At 54.5% G+C, this 20,714-nt stretch overlaps 1 protein-coding gene across 1 annotated transcript in view; it reads left to right on the top strand.

Moving 5' to 3' along the window:
- Positions 1–20,714, top strand: part of MYH7B (myosin heavy chain 7B) — a gene marked incomplete at its 3' end in the record, with an annotated part of 28,746 nt that extends 8,032 nt beyond the window's left edge. The window contains exons 9-42 of the mRNA XM_082491373.1: positions 272–335; positions 457–555; positions 1,586–1,689; positions 1,967–2,105; positions 3,553–3,671; positions 4,492–4,641; positions 4,982–5,152; positions 5,879–6,058; positions 6,146–6,278; positions 6,745–6,821; positions 8,279–8,366; positions 8,827–8,944; positions 9,570–9,693; positions 10,212–10,348; positions 10,795–11,050; positions 11,631–11,873; positions 12,273–12,449; positions 12,796–12,941; positions 13,522–13,612; positions 14,429–14,818; positions 15,257–15,383; positions 15,871–15,989; positions 16,236–16,432; positions 16,634–16,983; positions 17,530–17,654; positions 17,964–18,079; positions 18,204–18,396; positions 18,489–18,692; positions 18,802–18,927; positions 19,098–19,268; positions 19,589–19,693; positions 20,081–20,176; positions 20,341–20,478; positions 20,706–20,714. Coding sequence (XP_082347499.1) covers positions 272–335; positions 457–555; positions 1,586–1,689; positions 1,967–2,105; positions 3,553–3,671; positions 4,492–4,641; positions 4,982–5,152; positions 5,879–6,058; positions 6,146–6,278; positions 6,745–6,821; positions 8,279–8,366; positions 8,827–8,944; positions 9,570–9,693; positions 10,212–10,348; positions 10,795–11,050; positions 11,631–11,873; positions 12,273–12,449; positions 12,796–12,941; positions 13,522–13,612; positions 14,429–14,818; positions 15,257–15,383; positions 15,871–15,989; positions 16,236–16,432; positions 16,634–16,983; positions 17,530–17,654; positions 17,964–18,079; positions 18,204–18,396; positions 18,489–18,692; positions 18,802–18,927; positions 19,098–19,268; positions 19,589–19,693; positions 20,081–20,176; positions 20,341–20,478; positions 20,706–20,714 — 5,082 coding nt within the window. The remainder of the gene's footprint in view (positions 1–271; positions 336–456; positions 556–1,585; positions 1,690–1,966; positions 2,106–3,552; positions 3,672–4,491; positions 4,642–4,981; positions 5,153–5,878; positions 6,059–6,145; positions 6,279–6,744; positions 6,822–8,278; positions 8,367–8,826; positions 8,945–9,569; positions 9,694–10,211; positions 10,349–10,794; positions 11,051–11,630; positions 11,874–12,272; positions 12,450–12,795; positions 12,942–13,521; positions 13,613–14,428; positions 14,819–15,256; positions 15,384–15,870; positions 15,990–16,235; positions 16,433–16,633; positions 16,984–17,529; positions 17,655–17,963; positions 18,080–18,203; positions 18,397–18,488; positions 18,693–18,801; positions 18,928–19,097; positions 19,269–19,588; positions 19,694–20,080; positions 20,177–20,340; positions 20,479–20,705) is intronic.

The raw sequence follows: 20,714 nt of genomic DNA, 5'->3' as shown, positions 1-20,714 counted from the left end.
CAGGCCGGAGGACAGGGATTTGTCTGTTGTGAGGGAAACTTCTGCCTACGTAGTGATTAAAGCCTTATGCTGTCTTACCATCTGCATATTGCAAACCAGAGAACTTCACCCACCTACCCCTCACAGAGCCCAGTAACTTGCCTGGCATCAGCAGAAGGCTAAGAAGTGGGAAATTACCAGCATCTTGTAATGATACGAGGTTCCTAGGAGCTGTTCAGAATTGTACCCGTGTAGCCAAGCCCAGTGCTTAGCTCCCTGTGCATGTTTTCAGGGCAAGTTCATCCGGATCCATTTTGGCCCCTCAGGGAAGCTGGCCTCTGCAGACATCGACATCTGTGAGTAGATGTGTGCCAGCTGCAGTGGGGAGGGATTTCATCTCACTGTTTGTGCTGATCCTGGGTCAGCTCCAGGAAAGAACAAGCCCTCCCCTAACCCCTCTGCCCTATTTGCTTCTAGATCTTCTGGAAAAATCAAGAGTGATTTTCCAGCAACCCAAAGAGCGAAGCTACCACATCTACTACCAGATTCTCTCTGGGAAGAAACCAGAGCTGCAAGGTAAGGCAGCCAAAGCTGCAGCATAACCTTTACAGTGTGGTGGCTTGAAAATGGCCACAAAGAGCTCTGTTGTCAGCTTTGGGGTCCACGGGGAATGTGCAAACCCAGCTCAGGGTGCAGGTGCTGCCCTCGAACGCTTTGCTAGCTGCGCAGGATCTTAGGATTGGCAGATAATTCAGGGTGGAAGGGATTTCAAGAGGTCATCTAGTCCTGTCTCCTTTATCCTCACAGACTGAGAAGCCAGACTAAAGCTCTTTCTGCAGAGAAGAGGTCACTCAGGGTCTATATGTAGGGTGGGACAGTGCTTTTCAAAGCTGCCTTGCACAGAGTCCTCATTGTGTGGTGGGTACAGCACCAACCTCAGCATGTGCAGGCTGGATATTTATTTATTTTGGGGTAGGGGGAAGTGTTTTGCAGCCTACTCTGAGCTCCTTCAGCCACCCTAATGAGATGACCTGTTTCAGGTGAGCTTGAAAACAGCTGCACAGCTCACTCACATCAGTGGCCCTGGTATAAACATATCCTAGATGTGTTCCCCAGCTGACCTGAATTTGCAGTGGGGCAGTCCCGTGCTGTGAGCAGCCCTGCCTTCCAGGTGCCAGGTCACACGAAGTGCACAGGAAACCTTTCCATGCTGCAGAAAGATGGTTGGCACGGGCCCCTGGGCTGGTCAGCCTCTTGGCTGTGAGCTCTTGAGCTTGTTGCTGGCTCGAGAACAATACCTTATTAGGCAGGTCTGGAGAGCTGTGCAGTAATCTTATCTGCTGGTCACAAGGACATGGATGGCCACTTCTAAATCAGTCTGCAGCCAAGCCATATCCCAAGATAGCAAGCAGGAGGCACATCACAGAAGAGGTGGACCTATGTGTGGACCTGCCTGAGCTTGAAGAGGCTGTTCCTCCCACTGGCTGGTGCTCTCTATTTGAGGCTGGTGAAGCCTTACTTCTTTGTCTGTGTCCAGGGTTGCCCCTCTGCCCCAGCTTTGTCTCTGCCAGACTGGCCTCACTCCCTGCATGTCTCCCCCCAACAGATATGCTGCTGCTCTCCCTCAACCCCTACGACTACCACTTCTGCTCTCAGGGTGTAACAACTGTGGACAACTTGGATGACGGCGAGGAACTCATGGCAACAGATGTACGTGTACTTCCTTCACACTGCACAGCCTGAGGCGGGGGCCTGGGGAAGGGCGCAACCTCCTTCTGGGAAGACATGGGGATGTGTCCTGGCTTTTCTGTGTCCCTCTCTAAGTTACCTGTGAGATCCCTCTGGTTCGTTGGTGAGGTGCCCACTGGATAGAGCACCCTGCCCAGAGCCCCAGGATAGGGAGAGCACCTTAGGGGATGGTGGGAGAACAAACCCTCACCTCAGAGTGATGATTTTGTTCTATCTATGCTGCTTTGTCTCTCCTCAGCACGCCATGGATATCTTGGGCTTCAGCAATGATGAGAAATACGGCTCCTATAAAATAGTGGGCGCTATCATGCACTTCGGCAACATGAAGTTCAAGCAAAAGCAGCGAGAAGAGCAGGCAGAGGCTGATGGCACTGAAAGTGAGTTTGGCTCCATGCTGCCAGATATGTCCAGCCAGGGCTGGGCATGCAAATTCCTTCAAGGTCAGACTGTGATAACTTCACAGAATCATAGAATAGTTTGGGTTGGAAGGGACCTTTAAAGGCCATCTAGTCCAACCCCCTGCAATGAGCAGGGACTTCTTCAACTAGATCAGGTTGCTCATAGCCTCATCCAACCTGACCTTGAATATCTCCAGGGATGGGGCATCTACCACCTCTCTGGGCCTTGCCTGGTCTGTGAAGGTCTGTGACCATGATCCCAAGCAACCACACTGTCTTAGGACCTGCTTTAGGTGAACGAAGGGGCTTGTCCTTGAGTGGGCATATTTCGGACAGCCTTTTCTGCAAACATTAGGTGGTCTCATCTGCATCAGACTTACCTCAGCAATATCACAGGCTGTCACACCCTGGCTGTGCTTCACCTTGTTCAGTGTTCTCCTGCCCTTCATCACCTCTTCTCTTGCACTTCATTAGACAGTCTTCCAGAGCAGGTTGTCCACAAATTATGAGCCAGGCCATGATGAGGACTGCAAGGACCTGCTCAAGTCACAGCCTCCTGAAGAGCGGTTAGAGTAGGATACAGTCACTGTGTAATACTTTTCCTCATTTGCTGCTCTAGGCAAGTCCAATGCAAATCATAGATCTAAGAGAATAGTTAGGCTGCAGAACAAACCTGAAAATTCAGAGCTCAAATATTTTCTAATGCTTTTGCACTGCTGCACTATGCCTGGCTCCCCGGCATAATGGAGCAAGCTTCAAGGAGAGGGTGACTTCCCAGCACGTGGAAGGATGAGAAGGGGGAGTCCTGTTGCTTAACTGGAAGATTTAAACAGTAAATATACATCAGCTGAGGCATAGATCCAACAGAAATAACTACCTGGATCAGACCTTGTCAGGCTAACATTCATGAAGGAAGAGTTCCCCTTGCCTGAGGAACATCAACACAGGATTCAGCTGCTACCTGGTAATTAAAGATGACTTTGATTTAGCAGCAATCTCCCTACAGAGGTGATTTTCTAACTACAATCTGCTGTTAGGAGTCTGTGAAAGATAATCAAGAATATCACCTCTCTTGTGGTCAGTTCAAATTCACTGCATGGGAATCCAAACTTCCACTGGAAAATGCATACAGGACTCCAGATCAAGAAGACTCAAAAACCTGATAGGCACCTGATAAGGTGCAGCAGGTCTGATATGGCCGTCTCCTCCAAAGAGTAACTTCTCAGGCAGGAGGTCCAGACTTTAAAAGCATCATACGATATCCAAGATGGGAAATCGCACTAGACAGTGGAGGAGGCTCTGGAGCAAGTGGAAAAACTAGTATAGTTAGCACTGATCAGCAGAAGAGCTGGTAATTATTTTTTTTCTTTTTTTTCCTTCCCGGGGCTTCCTTGCTGGCTCCTCATGCCTTTGTACTGTTTTACAGGTGCTGACAAAGCTGCCTACCTCATGGGAGTCAGCTCAGCTGACCTCATCAAGGGGCTGCTCCACCCTCGTGTGAAAGTGGGCAATGAGTATGTGACCAAAGGTCAGAACGTGGAACAGGTGAGTGTGCCAGGACGCCAGCTCCCTGCTCACGCTGGTATGTGACTCCTCTGCAGGCAGGTCCATTGTGTAATGTTCTGTGTACATGGCAACTGGTGCTTCAATTCACTCTCTTGTGTTTCAGAGAAGACTCAGAGCAGCATGAGAAGATGTATCCACAGTTACAGGCTTTCAGCAGCTAGGGAATTTGGTGGCAAAGCTGACAGATAACTTTGGATATTAATCAAGGCTGGAGGTTCAGTTCAGTATCTTTGAAATGTGGGTTGGATCACAGCCAGAAGAGGTCCAGTTTCTATGGATCTGCTTCAGAAACAGTCACACTCCCATGAAGAGTTCAGCTCTGGAAAGTATAAAACTCATCTAATACTTATCTAAAACTCATCTAAACTGATCTTGTGGGAGACTCATATGTACCAAAAATGTGTCTTGTCAGATTCCAGCCACATCACAGTTAGGAACCCAAACCTGGCCAGAATACTGCAAGCCAGTCCTTGAGTAAAATTCAAGAGGACCTTAAGAGCCAGTGTCTTATCCAAAGTGAGCTGTAGGCTCCTGCTGTGCACAAGGCTTCTGAAAATATCACTTTAGTCTGAATCTGTATCCTAAGATCTTAGAGGCTAAGACCAGGCCAGGGACACAAGAACACACTTGTGAGAACATGAAAACTAATCTTGGAGCATATACTGTAACCATGAACTCTGTGGATCTGTCTGTCTGTCCTTTATGTGCCAAGAGGAGCTCTCTTCTTTGGCCTCTAGCTCCTTCAAAAGCAGGGAGAAGGATAAGTGCCCATGACCTGCTCTATGATTTGCTTTGGCAGGTTGTCTATGCTGTGGGAGCCCTGGCTAAAGCCACCTATGACCGCATGTTCAAGTGGCTGGTGACTCGGATCAACAAGACCCTAGACACCAAGCTGGCAAGACAGTTCTTCATCGGAGTACTGGACATTGCAGGCTTCGAGATCTTTGACGTGAGTTCTGCAGGCCCCCTGCAATGGGTTTGGGGGAATGCTGTAGCTAGACAGCTCAGTCCCCTAGTGTCTGACAGCTCCATCTCCTCCAAGAAACTGCTGGCCTTGATAAGAAAAAGAGCTCTTGTCTAAATTAATTTATCTGGAGCAAACGGGCAGCTCACAAGGACTGTTCTAACATTGCTGTGGGCACATGTCCAATGATTCCTGGCTACCTCCTCTAGTAGCAATCCAGCTGAGCCTAGGAAAGATCACTCTTCACACCCAGACAAAGCAGAAGAGTGAATCCCTTCATGTCTGGAGCTCTTCCTTCTGATGCAGGTTTGTTTTGTTCTTACAGTTCAACAGCTTTGAGCAGCTGTGCATCAACTTCACCAATGAGAAGCTGCAACAGTTCTTTAACCACCACATGTTTGTCTTGGAGCAAGAAGAATACAAGAAGGAAGGCATCGAATGGGTCTTCATTGACTTTGGCCTGGACCTGCAGGCTTGCATCGACCTGATTGAGAAGGTAAAGCATGAGTCAGGGCACAGGAACGGTACTTCTGGTAGGTGGCTTGTTTGCAAGACTGGAACAGCGAGGGGTGCTCTTCTACCAGAAATTAAATTATTCGCTCCCCAGTCAGTGGCAAGTGCCCAACTTTGTTTTCGCCTCACATACAGCTCAGAGCCTCCAGACCATTGAGCACTTTTTGACGTAAATTTTGACTGTTTGAAACCATGGAAATTCTGTTCCTGCCCAGTGGTGAGCCACAAAACATGGTGCAGCCTTTTCCTCTAGAGAACAGTGATCTCTGCCCCTTTTTTCTTACCCAGTTGCTGCCCCTCAGTGCCTCTTACTTGAGTAAGTGCCTCTTACTTGCTGATTCTGAGCAGCTTGTATAAATGATTTTCACCATTGCATGGAAGAAACTCACTTTTTTTGGAAAGGAGAAAACCTGTCAGGATACTGGAGAGGACCTCCCCTTCCCCACAAACTGATGGAACTGGGCAACCCTCCCATGTCTGGCAGGCCTGGCCAGTGCCACTCTGACTGGCTGGAGGTCAGATTCAGCCTGGAATACCCCTGTGATAGCTTGCCCCATGGTCAATGTCTTGCAACATTTGCCTGAATGAGGATGAGGTCTCTCAAGTGAAGCCTTGCCTCACCTTACTCAGTGGCACAGAGAACCCCCATTCTGGGATGGGACATAGCAACACTGAGCTCAAACCTCTTTATACCACCTTCTCCCTGTAGCCACTGGGAATCCTGTCCATCCTCGAAGAGGAGTGCATGTTCCCAAAAGCCTCCGACATGTCATTCAAAGCCAAGCTCTATGACAACCACATTGGGAAGTCACCCAACTTCCAGAAGCCCCGGCCGGATAAAAAGCGCAAATACGAGGCCCACTTTGAGCTGGTGCACTATGCTGGTGTGGTATGTCTCTTGTCAGCTCTTCCACAGCATTCAGACCTTCCCGCTTGCAGGGCTGTTCTTACCTTTGTCTCTCTCCTCTGGTGACAGGTGCCTTACAACATCATTGGTTGGCTGGACAAGAACAAGGACCCCCTGAATGAGACAGTGGTGTCCGTCTTCCAAAAATCCCAAAACAAGCTCCTGGCCTCCCTCTATGAGAACTATGTGGGCTCTACTTCAGGTGAGGAACAACCTCACCCTTTTTTTTACCTCAGTTTCTCTCTCCCTTTGCAGCAAAGTCTCCTTACCCCCACATCCGACTGTTGGTGCAACATTCCTGCACCTAGCAGCCTGGGCAAAGACCCACACTGACCCCTAAAAACCTCTCTGACCTGGGTAGGTGGGTGCTCTGGACGTGCAGTGTTGACCTAGGGGCTTTAGGCAGGTGATTACAACCAGGCTGAGCTTGTGTGGTGCTGTAGAGCTGTCCTGGTGGCCCTGTGACCTGGGATGTGTGAAGGGGTCCCCTGGTACCAAAAGCTGAGGAGCAACACCCAAGAGTTGGGTGCTGTGGGAGATGTTTTTGGTGGTCTGTGGCTGTGCTCTGCAGCAAGGCACTATGGGAGTTTCACGGGTGGGTGCTTCTGAGTTCTCCAAGCTGAGCAGATGCTTTGCTGATGTAATTAATCAATATTTCAACCCAACAGAGGAACCTCACAAGCCAGGGACCAAGGAGAAACGTAAAAAGGCAGCTTCTTTCCAAACAGTGTCGCAGCTGCATAAGGTAAGAGCCAGCCAGGAAGCATGCTCAGTGTCCCGCTATCTGTCCCACTTCCCTACCAAGACTCTGGGGTATCTTGCACAAGAGCTCCTGGGGCCTGAAGGACCACCAGGGCTCCTGAGGAACCACTACTAGGCAAAAGCTCCTAACACCCTCTCATTCCTGGGCAAGAGACCTGTGCCTGGCAGAGTCCCAGCCCTGTGCCCATGCTGCTAGGGAGGGACACGAGGCTCCAGGCTGGGAGAGCGATGGCTCCCTTTGAGCTGGGGCTTGTGCTGCTTCTGCCCGCGTGATGCTTGTGCTGCCCAGCAGCTCCTTCACCTTTGAGAGAGCGGCAGTTAAGACTTGTAGTGATGTTTAGATAATGTATTACATGAACATCACTTTAAGTCTGTGCTACTTCTCTCCTCATTCTTGTCGGCGGGAAGGACAGCCTTTGGGCAGAAGAAAATGGAGGAGGATCTTACAGGTCTCTGAGCAGGCAGCTCTCTGCTGTCCTGTCCAGGGAAGTGACCTGAGCTACTTCACATGCACCCCTATTCCCATGCTCGCCACAGGAGTTATTTGTCCACCCCAGAGCTTAAGCAACTGGAAAACAGCACAGAGGGGTGTGTGAGCCCAAAGCTGTGTCCTGCCCTGAGAGCCTTGTGGTGACAGGGTGCTCAAAGAGGGCAGAGCTTGTGTCAGAGCCCCTGTTCGGGAAGATGTGTGACTTTCTTCCTCCTGGGCAGTCACAAGCCTTGGGGAAAGATGTCTGTGGCGAGAAGTTGCCCCATGATGACATGGAGCTGTGGGAAGGCGTTCCCTTCCCCGAGCTGGTCCTGGACAGGCTGATCCTGTAGGAGCGGGTGAAGGCAGCCTGGAAAGATCGAGGGCACAGATGCCTTTCCCACAAGAAAAGGCAGGGCCACGTCTTGGCTTGAGCCCTGCCTTGGAGAGAAAAGGAGGCGCAGGCTGGATAAGCAGGACCCCCTGTCTCAGCCAAGGGGCACGGGCAGCACTGTGGGGGTACAGGGAGAACCTAAAGAGATGGCACTGTGGATACCAGCACCAGATTTGCAGGGTGCTGAGGGCAGGACTGATGGACAGCAGCAGAGCTGTAAACCAGAAATATGCTCAGTCCTCTGTTCCTGGCTCACCCCTGCAGCAAAACCTTACCTACAAATACTTGGGAAGCAGCTGGCACCTCTCTGGCATAGCAAAACCTGCAGATGCCGTTTGGCATGTGTGCCAGCCCAGTCCCCTCTGCCATTGCTCCCACCCTGGCAGAAGGCAGTGGTCCTGCTACAGGGCTGCACAGAGAGCAGCCAAGCAGAAGGGGATTCCCCCTCTCATGAAGAGTGGTAAGGGGCTCTCAGTGTCCGCTCTCTCCCTGCCTGTGGGGGGAAGGGGCTGGAGAGGAGTGTTGTAGGGAAGCAGAGCTGTCGCTTCATGCCTCATCCCCCGTGTCTGCCCTACAGGAGAATCTCAACAAGCTGATGACCAACCTGCGCTCCACTCAGCCCCACTTTGTCCGCTGCATCATCCCGAATGAGACAAAGACACCAGGTATGTGAGGACTGAGAGAGCACCCTGGCAGTTCCCTTGGGTGGCATCCACATGTGGGAGCTGGCAGGGACTCTTGCACCCACCTTCTCCCCAACCCTTTTCTTGCAGCAGTTTTGCTGCTGCTGAGACCTGGCCCATCTCGGTGTGGAAACCCCTGTGACCCGTGACAGTCTCCTGCACTGGGGAGAATGAGTTATGCCAGGCTTCCAGTTTGGCTGTGCACTGGTGGTTGGGCTGCCTTGCACTTGTGTATAACAGCAGGCACGGATGAGTCTTTCAGGCTGACTTCCACCATCTGGGGCCCCAGCTGCTACACTGGTGCTCAGTATAGACCTGCAGGACAGGTTGACACCTGTGTTCAAAACCATGGGCTGTTTCCAGAGTTCAGACCCATGCTGCAGCTCTGTTTCCCCTGTCCTCTTGGGCTGAGTGTCTGCTCCATCTTTGTTCTCACCCATAGGAGCCATGGATGCCTTCCTGGTGCTGCACCAGCTGCGATGTAACGGTGTCCTAGAAGGTATCCGTATCTGCCGTAAGGGATTTCCCAACAGGATCCTCTACGCAGACTTCAAGCAGCGGTAATTCCATCTTCTTCCTTGCCCAGCAACCCACACGTATTCTGACGGGCGACAGACTTGCACTGTTTTTGACCTGTTCCCCAGCTTGTGCAGGGCTGGTCTGAACCACCACAATATGCCCAGTGCGTGCACAGCCTGGGATAGCTCTGCTGCTGGCTCTGTGGTGCCAGACGTGGATAGTTTGGTGCCAGACACGATGAGACAGCAGGGCAGGTGATGTTTGAGATACTGAATGCAGGGCTGGTGCAGGTGGATGGTGGCAAGGCTCAGGTCCTCTGATCCTGGCTCAGATTTCTCTCTGCCCTTGGGATCCTTACCGTTCTCCAGGCTGGTCCCATCCACCCTGCTTGGCCTGGGCCTGACCAGGCATGGTGAAGCCAATGGCCTCCTCTTGCACAGCCTTCCTTGTGTTCAGGGACTAAGATCTGGCAGGGTTCCCTGGTGTCTGCTCTGCAGAAGAGCCCATACTGCACCCTGGAGCTCCTGGTTCATATGTGGCTCCAGCCTGAGCTGAAGCAATGCGCTCCCAGGGGCATTTGGCATGAGTGGGGTTCAGGGATGATGATGGACCCATCAACTGTGTTGGGGTTCTCTTGCATGTCCTCCCTGTGCTTTGTCACTGCAGCTACCGTATCCTGAATCCAGCAGCCATTCCAGATGACAAGTTTGTGGACAGCAGAAAGGCCACAGAGAAGCTGCTGAGCTCCCTGGAACTGGATCACTCGCAGTACAAGTTTGGTCATACCAAGGTGAGACCAGGCAGCTGGTCCTTGGCAGAGAGACATTGCCCCTCCTATCTCTCTGCAACCACAGTTTACTCTCTGTGCCCAGCTTGCTCTCTGCCTGGCCACAGCCCTGCTGAAGCCCTGTGCTCTGCAGGTTGAGTGTGGCCCTTGAAGGGATTGAGGAGGGCAGAGGAAGAAACAGGCTTGGAAGAAACAGGTCTGAGCAGAAGGTCGCTGCCACCCGATCTCCTCCTACCCAACACAGCAGCTAGTCCCTGCGGGGGCATGCGAGGGGATGTGCGCAGGCAGGGAGATGTGGTGCCCAGCTGTGCCTATGCCTTGTGTGGGTGCACCTCCAACCAGTGCAGAGCATGGGTGTGTGCCCGTTCAGGGGGGCACCTAAACCTGCAGCATGTAGCCCTCATTGCTCTGTGTATTCCTCCTTTGGCCACAGGTAGCCCGGGTCTGCCTGACAGGTTATGTTACTCCTGAGCCCTGTGTCCTCTTTGGTGTTGACTCTGTTCTCACTCTCTTGCCTGCAGGTATTTTTCAAGGCTGGTTTGCTGGGCTTGCTGGAAGAGATGCGAGATGAACGTCTGGCCAAGATCCTGACCATGCTGCAGGCCAGAATCCGTGGGCACCTCATGCGCATTGAGTATCAGAAGATCATCAGCAGGAGGTAGAGCTGGGGGGGAGGCAGACATTTGTGAGCATCTCTCCTTGTTGCTTCTGCACATTTCAATGGGTTTGACCTGTGGGGCTTGCCTATGGCTGGCAGTGGTTGGGTAAGACCCTGACCTGACGGGATGGAGGCAGACCTGCCAGAACTCTGGTGTGGGCCTGGTAGGGAGGGTCAGTGTATCTAGGTGGGAGGAGCCTTTGGCTTCCACTAGAAGATTTGGAGGAATGTAGGGTGAGGAAACTTGACAGCCAGGCCACACTACCCATCCCACTAGGGCCACTACAGTGTGTGGACAACGTGCCATTCATCCAACATACTGCCATTTGCCCTCCTGGTGGAGAATAGAGCCATGTCTAGGCCTGCAAAAGCCAGGCGTTTGCTGCAGTAAGGATGAGAGGTGGGGAATCTACACCCATGATGATGCTATGCTTTTATCCCTCCAGGGAAGCCCTCTATACCATTCAGTGGAACATCCGGGCCTTCAATGCTGTTAAGAACTGGTCCTGGATGAAGCTGTTCTTCAAGATCAAGCCTTTACTCAAGTCTGCTCAGACTGAGAAGGAAATGTCCAACCTGAAGGAGGAGTTCCAGAAGCTGAAGGAGGCTCTGGAAAAGTCTGAGGCTAAGAGGAAGGAGCTGGAAGAGAAGCAGGTCTCCATGATCCAGGAGAAGAATGACCTGGCTCTCCAGCTGCAGGCAGTGAGTGCTTCACCCTCTCTATTGAAGTGTAAAGATAATGCAGAATCTGTGGGTAGAAGAAGGAGCAGAGCATGCTAGATCCCTCCTTCAGCTTCCTGCAGTTCTGAAACCCCCCTCATTGCCACAATCTGTTTGAATTGCAATGCTGGACTTGGTGCAAACCTGAAACAATGATGTTACACACTTGCCATCTCAGGGCTGCCATGGGGATTCATGCTCCCCTGGCTCTGGAAAGGGTGATCTCCTCACATTGGGGTGGGAGGGATGGGAATGTTTGCTCGCCAGGCTGTGGCTAATCTGTGCCATTTCCGCACGAGGAAGCGTTAGTCCAGTGTTTCCTTCCTCTGGAAAATTTAGTTACAATTAGCTCTTTGGCCCTGGTTAGTGTTAGTTGTCCTCCCATGGCCCTTGAAGATATGCAGTGACTGGAACTGTCTTTTTTGTACACCTGAGCACCTTTGCTTGCTCTGCCCCTTCCACAAGGAGAGCTTCAGCTCTGGGCCAGGGTAGCATGGCTGAGAGCCTGTTGGTACGCTCCTGGGGCAGTGTATGAGCACTGGCTCTCCTGTGTCTGTCCCAGGAGCAAGACAACCTGGCAGATGCAGAAGAACGCTGTGACCTGCTGATCAAGTCCAAGATCCAGCTGGAGGCCAAGGTGAAGGAGCTGACGGAGCGTCTGGAGGATGAGGAGGAGATGAACTCAGACCTCACCGCCAAGAGACGCAAGCTGGAGGATGAGTGTGCAGAGCTTAAGAAGGACATTGATGACCTGGAGATCACGCTGGCCAAGGTGGAGAAGGAGAAGCATGCCACAGAGAACAAGGTAATTCACCCTCCCTGCAGAGTACAGCCTCATTGCCCAGGAACCTCAGTGGTTGTGGGGGCACCAAAGAGAAACGGCAGGGACAAGGCTGCTGGTGTGTGGGAGCTGAGGCAAGGCAGAGCACAAAAAGGTGTGGGAGAGGACAAACCCTTCTGGTGTCCTGTCTCATTGCACAGGAGTGGTATGGGCAAAGGGTTCTGTGCAACGGCAAATGATCTGGGGCATTGGCAAGCCATCTGGTGGAACCAGCTTGGCCAAGGGGAGAGGGGCTGGCAGCTGCTGTGGTCCCAAGCTGCTGTTGATCATGGACTCCTGCCTTTCATGGGTCAGGCTGCTGTATTAGCTTTGCTTCCCCTGTTTCTGAAAAGATGCACTTAATTTTCAACCCCACTGATCTAGGTTAAAAACCTGATCGAAGAGATGGCTGCTCTGGACGAGATCATTGCCAAGCTGACGAAAGAGAAGAAAGCACTGCAAGAGGCCCATCAGCAAGCTCTGGATGACCTGCAGGCTGAGGAAGATAAGGTCAACACACTGACTAAAGCCAAGGTCAAACTGGAGCAGCAAGTGGATGATGTGAGTCATAAGCCAGTGACAGTGAAGTGAGAAAGGTTTGAGCCAACCTCCAGAAAAGCCCAAAGGGTATCCCTGAAGAGTATCTGGAGGGTGGGATCATTATCAAATCTCCTTTTATTATGTCCAGTTAATGAATAACCCCATTGATAAACTGCCCCTGAACCAAGAGGTGGTCCAGAGTACCCCATGGAGAGCAGTCCTGGGCTGAGGTAATGGGACTGGAGACAAACTAGGCAACAGCTCTGGATCTCAGGGCTGGGTGAAGTTCCCACAGCAATGGACATGGGGAAGGTTGGGGCTACAGAGGGTCCTTTCACTGCCTAGCCTGTCTCCCTTCATTCTCCAGCTGGAAAGCTCTCTTGAACAAGAAAAGAAAGTCCGCATGGACCTGGAAAGAGCAAAGAGGAAGCTTGAAGGAGACCTGAAGCTGACACAAGAGTCTGTAATGGATCTGGAGAATGACAAACAGCAGCTGGAAGAGAAACTCAAAAAGTAAGTGTGTGCTACGTGCCTGGGCGGTGTGCTTACTCTGCTAGGACAGTGCCCACCTCTAAATCAGGTGGACATGTTGCCTCTGCAGGGGCTAATGGGATGTGGCTTCGAGCACTGCTGGTGTGATCAGTCCAGGCAAAATGAGGGCTTGGTATTCCTGGGTACTATGCAGAGATGCTGAGGAGCTGGTCAGCTGCACTGACTAATAGATCAGGGTGTTATGGAGCTTCCTCTGTATGTGGGATTGGAGAGGAGAGACTTGTCTGGCAGGATCCTAACGCAGAGCTGGGACATCAGCTACAAGTACAGACTTCATCACTTGTGCCCCATTCTCACTGGGGAACTGGAGAACAACACCTAGGGACCTCACAGGGAAAACCTCAGAGCCAGAGTCCCCTTTAAGCCTCCCTCAGAGTAGTCCATGCACCGCTTCTTACCCCTACAGTCTCTTCCTATGTGGGTTGGTTGGTTTGTCCTCTGGATGTGGGCGCAGGGAACAGTTTTCCTCTGGCTCAGGAGCCAGAGGGACTTGGCAGGACAGCATTTGTCTGACCAAACGCTCTGCCTTCTTTCTGTACAGGAAAGACTTTGAAATGAGTCAACTGAATTCAAGGATTGAAGATGGGCAAGTGACTGAGGCCCAGCTGCAGAAGAAGATCAAGGAGCTCCAGGTATGGTGGGAAGAACTGTTCTCACAGTCCAGGAGTCCTAAATTTCCATCAGACGTAACGTGTTGGAGAATCTCTGTGGGCCAGTCCCTCCCTGAGCACAGGAGCGTCTCCTTGGCAGAGAAGTGAAGAAAAAAGCTGTCATTTGTAGCATAAGCAAAGCCCTCTGCCAAAGTGTGGTGGACTGATGGCAGCGTCCAGAGGAGAGCAGAGGCTCTGCAAAACAGACTACCAAGGAGCACCAGGCATACCTGCCTCCAAAAGTCACAAAACAGCCCAAGTATTTGCTCCAGGCTGGTGGCTTGTTGCTCCCCAGCACAGAATCATAGAATCACAGAATGGTTTAGGTTGGAAGGGACCTTGAAGATCATCGAGTTCCCACTCCCCTGCCCTGGGCAGGGACACCTCCCCCCAGCCCAGGTTGCTCCAAGCCCCGTCCAACCTGGCCTTGAACACCTCCAGGGATGGGGCAGCCACAGCTTCTCTGGGCAACCTGCGCCAGGGGCTCACCGCCCTCACAGGGAAAAGTTTCTTCCTAATATCTAATTTAAATCTACCTTGTTCCAGTTTGAAGCCCTTCCCCCTCGCCTTATCACTACATGCCCTTGTAAAAAGTCCTTCCCCAGCTCTCCTGTAGGCCCCCTTTAGACTTTAGATACTGGAAGGTCACTCTAAGGTCTCCCTGGAGCCTTCTCTTCTCCAGGCTGAGACACTTTGCAAAGTGTCTCCTCATCAGAGGAGGCTGAGACACTTTGCTCCATTGTGGAGAGCAAAGATGCCAGAGCTTCACCAGGTTTTGCCTTATTCTGTCTCTGCCAGGCCCGCATTGAGGAGCTGGAGGAGGAGCTGGAGGCTGAGCGTGCTGCCAGAGCTAAGGTGGAGAAGCAGCGGGCAGAAGTGTCACGGGAGCTGGAGGAGCTGAGTGAGCGGCTGGAGGAGGCCGGTGGGGCAACAGCCACACAGCTGGAGATGAACAAGAAGCGGGAAGCAGAATTCCTGAAGCTGCGGCGGGACCTGGAGGAGGCAACCCTGCAGCACGAGTCCACAGCGGCTGCTCTGCGGAAGAAGCACGCAGACAGTGTGGCGGAGCTGAGCGAGCAGATTGACAACCTGCAGCGCGTCAAGCAGAAGCTGGAGAAGGAGAAGAGTGAGATGAAGATGGAGGTGGATGACCTAACATCCAACATTGAATATCTCACCAAGAACAAGGTGAGCACTGGTTCTGTGCGGGGCAGGTTCAGCTCTTCTGTGAACATCAGTGCAACTGGTTGCAGTGTGTTCAGCACAGCCACGTCCATGACACGTTGTCTAAGGTAGCTCTTTCCCGTGGCACAGTCCCTCGTTTTCACTAGGTATAGCTTGTCCCTGTGTCACTATGGCAGTGCTTGCAGGAGGCTTTGCTTGTCCTAGTTGAATCTGGAGGATCTGGGAAGACATTTCCTGGGAGACTGATTGCAGAGAGCCACTGTTGGCTTAGCAGAGGCACAAAAGCTCTGGGAGGGTTCTGCTCTCTGCTTTGTGTGCACATGGGATCAGCCGAGGAGGGCAGCGAGGTCCCAGGGTGGTGCAGTCACTGAGTCCCTCCTGGGATGGCAGTGCTCTCCGGGCAGCGCTGGGTCTCACACAGGCTTTGCTCGGTGTGTGCAGGCCAGTGCCGAGAAGCTGTGCCGCACCTACGAGGATCAGCTGAGTGAGGCCAAGTCCAAAGTGGATGAGCTGCAGCGACAACTGACCGACGTGAACACGCAGCGGGGCAGGCTGCAGACCGAGAATGGTAGGTGGGGGTGGCAGCCAGGGGACATGTAGCTGCCCTGGGGCTGGTCTTGCACTGGGGCATCTGAGTGGGGGAGCCGTGATTCAGCCAGGCAGGCTGTCCTGCTTCTCCCATGGACAAAAAAAGATATTAGGAGCTCCATCTGGAGTGGAGGGGAGTGGGATGGCTGTGTGGTGCCTCCACTCAGGCCTCGCAGAAGTGTCGTATAGCTTGGCAAGGAAGAGGACCTCTGTGGTGGTGCTAGTTGTGCTGGGGGATGTGCTGTGGTCTCGGGCATCAGAAGGAGGGGTTCCTAGCTGGCCTACTTCACCTTTAGCTGCTGGAGTCCACCTCTGCCCATGGGCCCCAGCTTGCCTGGGTGGGGATACAGCTGGGACTGCTGGAGGTCTCCATGCAGCTGAAGGACACAGGCTCTGGGGGATGTGGGATAATGTGGATGGAAGGATTTAGGCCCTAAAGTAGCTGGTTTGGCTCTGTTTGAACCCAGGGGAGCTGAGTCGGCTGCTGGAGGAGAAGGAGTCCTTCATCAACCAGCTGAGCCGCGGCAAGACCTCATTCACACAGAACATTGAGGAACTGAAGAGGCAGCTGGAGGAAGAGACCAAGGTGAGGCTTCTTCTGGCTGATCTCTGAGTGACACAGGTCTCAGGGAATGGGACATGTCCCACTGTGGCAGTGGCCCAGATTCTTGGACTGGGGAGGCGGGACACACCCTGCACACAGGAGTCCCAAAGGCAGCTCCTAGCCTGGAAAAAACAGAAGTTCCTTCCCACTGCCCCCAATCCTGGTGCCATGGCCCATATCCTGGAGACTGGGGCCAGCTGCTCCTCTCATGAGCTCCCACTTCCTCAGAGCAAGAACGCCCTGGCCCATGCCCTGCAAGCCTCCCGGCATGACTGTGACCTGCTGCGGGAGCAGTATGAGGAGGAGGTGGAGGCCAAGAGTGAGCTTCAGAGGAACTTGTCCAAGGCCAATGCAGAAGTAGCCCAGTGGAGAACCAAGTACGAGACAGATGCCATCCAGAGGACAGAGGAGCTGGAGGAAGCCAAGTGAGTCTCATGGCAGGAGTCTGTTCCTTGCAGGTGGCAGGCTTCTGTTCAAGGATGGGGCTTTCCCAGACCCCAGGGTGAGGCTGTACCCTCCTGCTTGGACTTGGGGCTGTTTGGGCAGGCTGTGGCCTCCTCTCCTCAGAGCAGTGGGGTGGGATGACACTTGGGCTGGAAGTGCTAATCCCTTGCTGCCATTGGCAGGAAGAAGCTGGCCATCCGGCTGCAGGAGGCGGAGGAGGCAGTGGAGGCTGCCCACGCCAAGTGCTCCTCACTGGAAAAGACCAAGCACCGGCTGCAGACAGAGATCGAGGACCTCTCAGTGGACCTGGAGCGCGCCAACTCGGCCTGCGCTGCCCTGGACAAGAAGCAGCGCAACTTTGACAGGATCCTGGCAGAGTGGAAGCAGAAGTATGAGGAGACCCAGGCAGAGCTAGAGGCATCACAGAAGGAGTCACGCAGCCTGAGCACGGAGCTCTTCAAGCTCAAGAATGCCTACGAAGAGTCCCTGGACAACCTGGAGACCCTCAAGAGGGAGAACAAGAACCTGCAGGGTAGGACTGGGCTCAAGCTCTCCCTGTGGGCTCTCTGTCCTGCTCTCACAGGCAGCCTGTGGCTCCCCTGTCCTCAGCCATGTGGTGGGACAAGTAGGCAGGGAGCAGACCTTGCTGCTCAGCCAAGCTTGGCCCATTTCTTCCTTGGAGGGATGCAGCAGCCCAGCCAGGAAGGCAGCATGTGTCCTGCCCTCTTGCTGGGGGCACACCGGGCAGATGGGCAGTGTCACTTGGCTCTTGTTTGCAAATGGTGCGTGTTTTGCTGCCAGGAGTGCCATGGCTGTGGCATGGTGCTGGGTTGGGGGTGTCGCTCTTGGACAAGCAGGTCTCCGTGGGTCCTTATGCCTCTCCTTCACCCAGACCATGGGGGAGCGCAGCAGAGCCCAGCAATGAGGGCTGGTGCCTGTTCCCCAAGCACAACCTCGGCTGTGATCCAAGAGGCCGGGGGGACACGGACCAAGCTTGGGCAAGGGGATGGGGAAGTCACCTGCATGGGGCTGGCTCTCCAAACCCTGTCCTGACCAAACGCCCTTCTGTCCCTGTCAGAGGAAATTGCTGATCTGACCGACCAGATCAGTCTGAGTGGCAAAACCATCCATGAGCTGGAGAAGCTGAAGAAAGCCCTGGAAAGTGAGAAGAGTGATATCCAGGCAGCTCTGGAGGAGGCTGAGGTGGGTCTGTGTTTCCCACTGATGCTTGCACATCCCTGCTGCCCTTGAGAGCCCCCGTCCCACCCTGCAGCACTGGCCAGAAAATGCTGAAGCAGCAACCCACACCATGCTGACAGGGTGGCAGTCCTGAGCTGGGCTGCAACCCCTGGTCCGTGGTCGTGGGGGTTGTGAAACCTCAGCAGGGCTCTGTGGTGACTCCCCCTGTGCTGCTCCCCATAGCTCTGGGCTGGGGGGAGAGGCCAGGCTGGGGTGGGTGGCTGGGGAGTTCCCCCCCAGCAACCACCTTTTCATGGCTGCTACTGTTTCTAGGGAGCCCTGGAGCATGAGGAGAGCAAGACACTGCGCATCCAGCTGGAGCTGAACCAGATCAAGGCTGATGTGGACAGGAAGCTGGCGGAGAAGGACGAGGAGTTTGAGAACCTGAGGTGTGTGCTGAGGGGACAAGCTGGGCCGTTGCTGTAGGAGCAGAGCTGGCGCCATGGCCCTGACAGCACTGCCCCAGAGTGGGTGTCCCCGGGCTGATGGAGCTGATGCATTGTCCTCCTGCAGGCGCAACCACCAGCGTGCCATGGACTCCATGCAGGCCACGCTGGATGCGGAGGCCCGGGCCAAGAATGAGGCTGTCCGTCTGAGGAAGAAGATGGAGGGAGACCTGAACGAGATGGAGATCCAGTTGAGCCACGCCAACCGCCAGGCTGCCGAGTTCCAGAAACTCGGCCGCCAGCTCCAAGCCCAGATCAAGGTTGGGTGGCCACGGGTGGGATGGGCTCAGTGCTGTCCCTGCTGCCAGCCCCAGTTCCTTCCTGCCCCCACTGACGCCACACTGCCCGGCAGGACTTGCAAATCGAGTTGGATGACACTCAACGCCACAACGATGACCTGAAGGAGCAGGCGGCTGCCCTGGAGCGCCGCAACAACCTGCTGCTGGCAGAGGTGGAGGAGCTGCGGGCAGCGCTGGAGCAGGCAGAGCGGAGCAGGAAGCTGGCGGAGCAGGAGCTGCTGGAGGCCACCGAGAGGGTCAACCTGCTCCACTCCCAGGTGAGGGACCATTGGATCCTGGTCTCTGCTGGTCCTGGAGCAGCAGGAGCCTGTCTGGTGGCCACGCTGAATGACCGGTCATTGTGGCACTACCCTCCTCTGTCTGCAGAACACGGGCCTGATCAACCAAAAGAAGAAGCTGGAGACCGACATCTCACAGCTGAGCAGCGAGGTGGAGGATGCAGTGCAGGAGTGCCGCAACGCTGAGGAGAAGGCGAAGAAGGCTATCACAGATGTAAGATCGTGGTGGGGATGGTGCTGTATGGTTTGGCAAGGATGCCCAGCACCCTGTGGGGCTGGTGGGTGGGAGGAGAGGGGAGGTTCTCAGAGCTTCTCCACTGTGCCCTTGTGTCTGTCAGGGCTGCCAGGCCTCGTGGTGATGCCTCTGTGCTCTTGGGCTTGCAGGCTGCCATGATGGCAGAGGAGCTGAAGAAAGAGCAGGACACGAGTGCGCACCTGGAGCGGATGAAGAAGAACATGGAGCAGACCATCAAGGACCTGCAGATGCGCCTGGATGAAGCGGAGCAGATTGCTCTCAAGGGGGGCAAGAAGCAGATCCAGAAGCTGGAGGCCAGGGTGAGGTGGCAGGGGCAGATCCCCGGCTGTGCCATGCAGGAGCGGGCTCCTGGCACTGCCCCAGCCCCTGTGGCACTGGGCTCTGCAGGGCATTGGCACTGCCCTCTCCCTCTGGGGCCATGCTGTGCCACAGGGGGACCGTGGGCAGTAGGGGCAGTCCCTGAGGACCTGCAAGCCTGGGGCCAGCTCTGTGCCTTTGCTTGGGGTGGCTTAGCCTTGGCTGTGGCTACTCTGGTGTGGGGACCGTGATTTGACCTCAGCCGGGGCTGGGGCTGGCGCGAGGGAGGGGAGCGCTGAGCTGGCCCCTACCCCCCCCGCAGGTGCGGGAGCTGGAAGGAGAGCTGGATACGGAGCAGAAGAAGATGGCTGAAGCCCAGAAGGGCATTCGCAAGTACGAGCGGAGGATCAAGGAGCTGAGCTACCAGGTACGGCAGCACCGGGCGCAGCTCCAGCCCAGCAGGACTTGGCCTGCCTCTCCCTGTCCTCAGCTCCTTGTCTTGGATATCCAACACCCCCCACCCCAGCCCAGCCCTGCCCTGGCTTGTTCTGGGCGCTGTGCTGGGACCGACAGCGCTTCTTGCTGTCCCAACATCCACCACCTACTCTGCCTCTCTGTCTTGCCGTTTTGCTGGCACCTCCTAAGCTAGGTGCTGGGGGACCAGGGGACACGGGGCTGGTAGCGGGGTTGGTTGATGCTTTCAGTGTGTGAAGGGCTCTGGCACCGCTGGGACTCCTGATAAAGGTATTGGGGCAGCCGGAGCCTAAGCTGGGGGGCCTGGTGGGTCCTGCTAACGGGGCCAGGGCTCTTGCAGGCTGAGGAAGACAGGAAGAACCTGACACGAATGCAGGACCTGATCGACAAACTGCAGAGCAAGGTCAAGAGCTACAAACGCCAGTTTGAGGAGGCGGTAAGTGCCTGTCCCCATCCAGCTCTCCTCGGGGGGTGGAAGACAGTGCTGCCCTTCCCGGGGGCAGCCTGGGATGGCCATAAGGGAAAAGGACCATGAGCTGTCACAGGAAGCTCACAACCTGTCCCTGGCTGTGTCCCATGCACCCGCATCTCCCCGTGCAGGAGCAGCAGGCCAACTCCAACCTGGTGAAGTACCGCAAGGTGCAGCACGAGCTGGATGATGCTGAGGAACGTGCCGACATTGCCGAGACGCAGGTCAACAAGCTGCGTGCCCGCACCAGGGAGGTCATCACCTCCAAGGTAAGCCCACCCAGCCATGGGGCAGGGGAGGCCGGGCAGGGGCTCCTGCCACCCCTGGAGCCAGCGCAGCAGCTGTACAGCCCATGGCCTCATCCTGCCCAGCGCTGCTGTGGCACTGCTCTCCTCACCCACCACTACTGCCAGGACCTGAAGGGTGGCAGGGTGCTCCCTGCCTCCAGGCCCAGGGTCTCACCAAAGCCCTTTTGGGTTTGGTTTTTTTTTGCCAGCACGAGTAG

This window comes from Vanellus vanellus (genome assembly GCF_965231255.1).
Source record: "Vanellus vanellus genome assembly, chromosome: 15".
Taxonomy (NCBI): Eukaryota; Metazoa; Chordata; class Aves; order Charadriiformes; family Charadriidae; genus Vanellus; species Vanellus vanellus.
The sequence above is the reverse complement of the archived record's forward strand: the minus strand, read 5'-3'. Positions and strand labels throughout refer to the sequence as shown.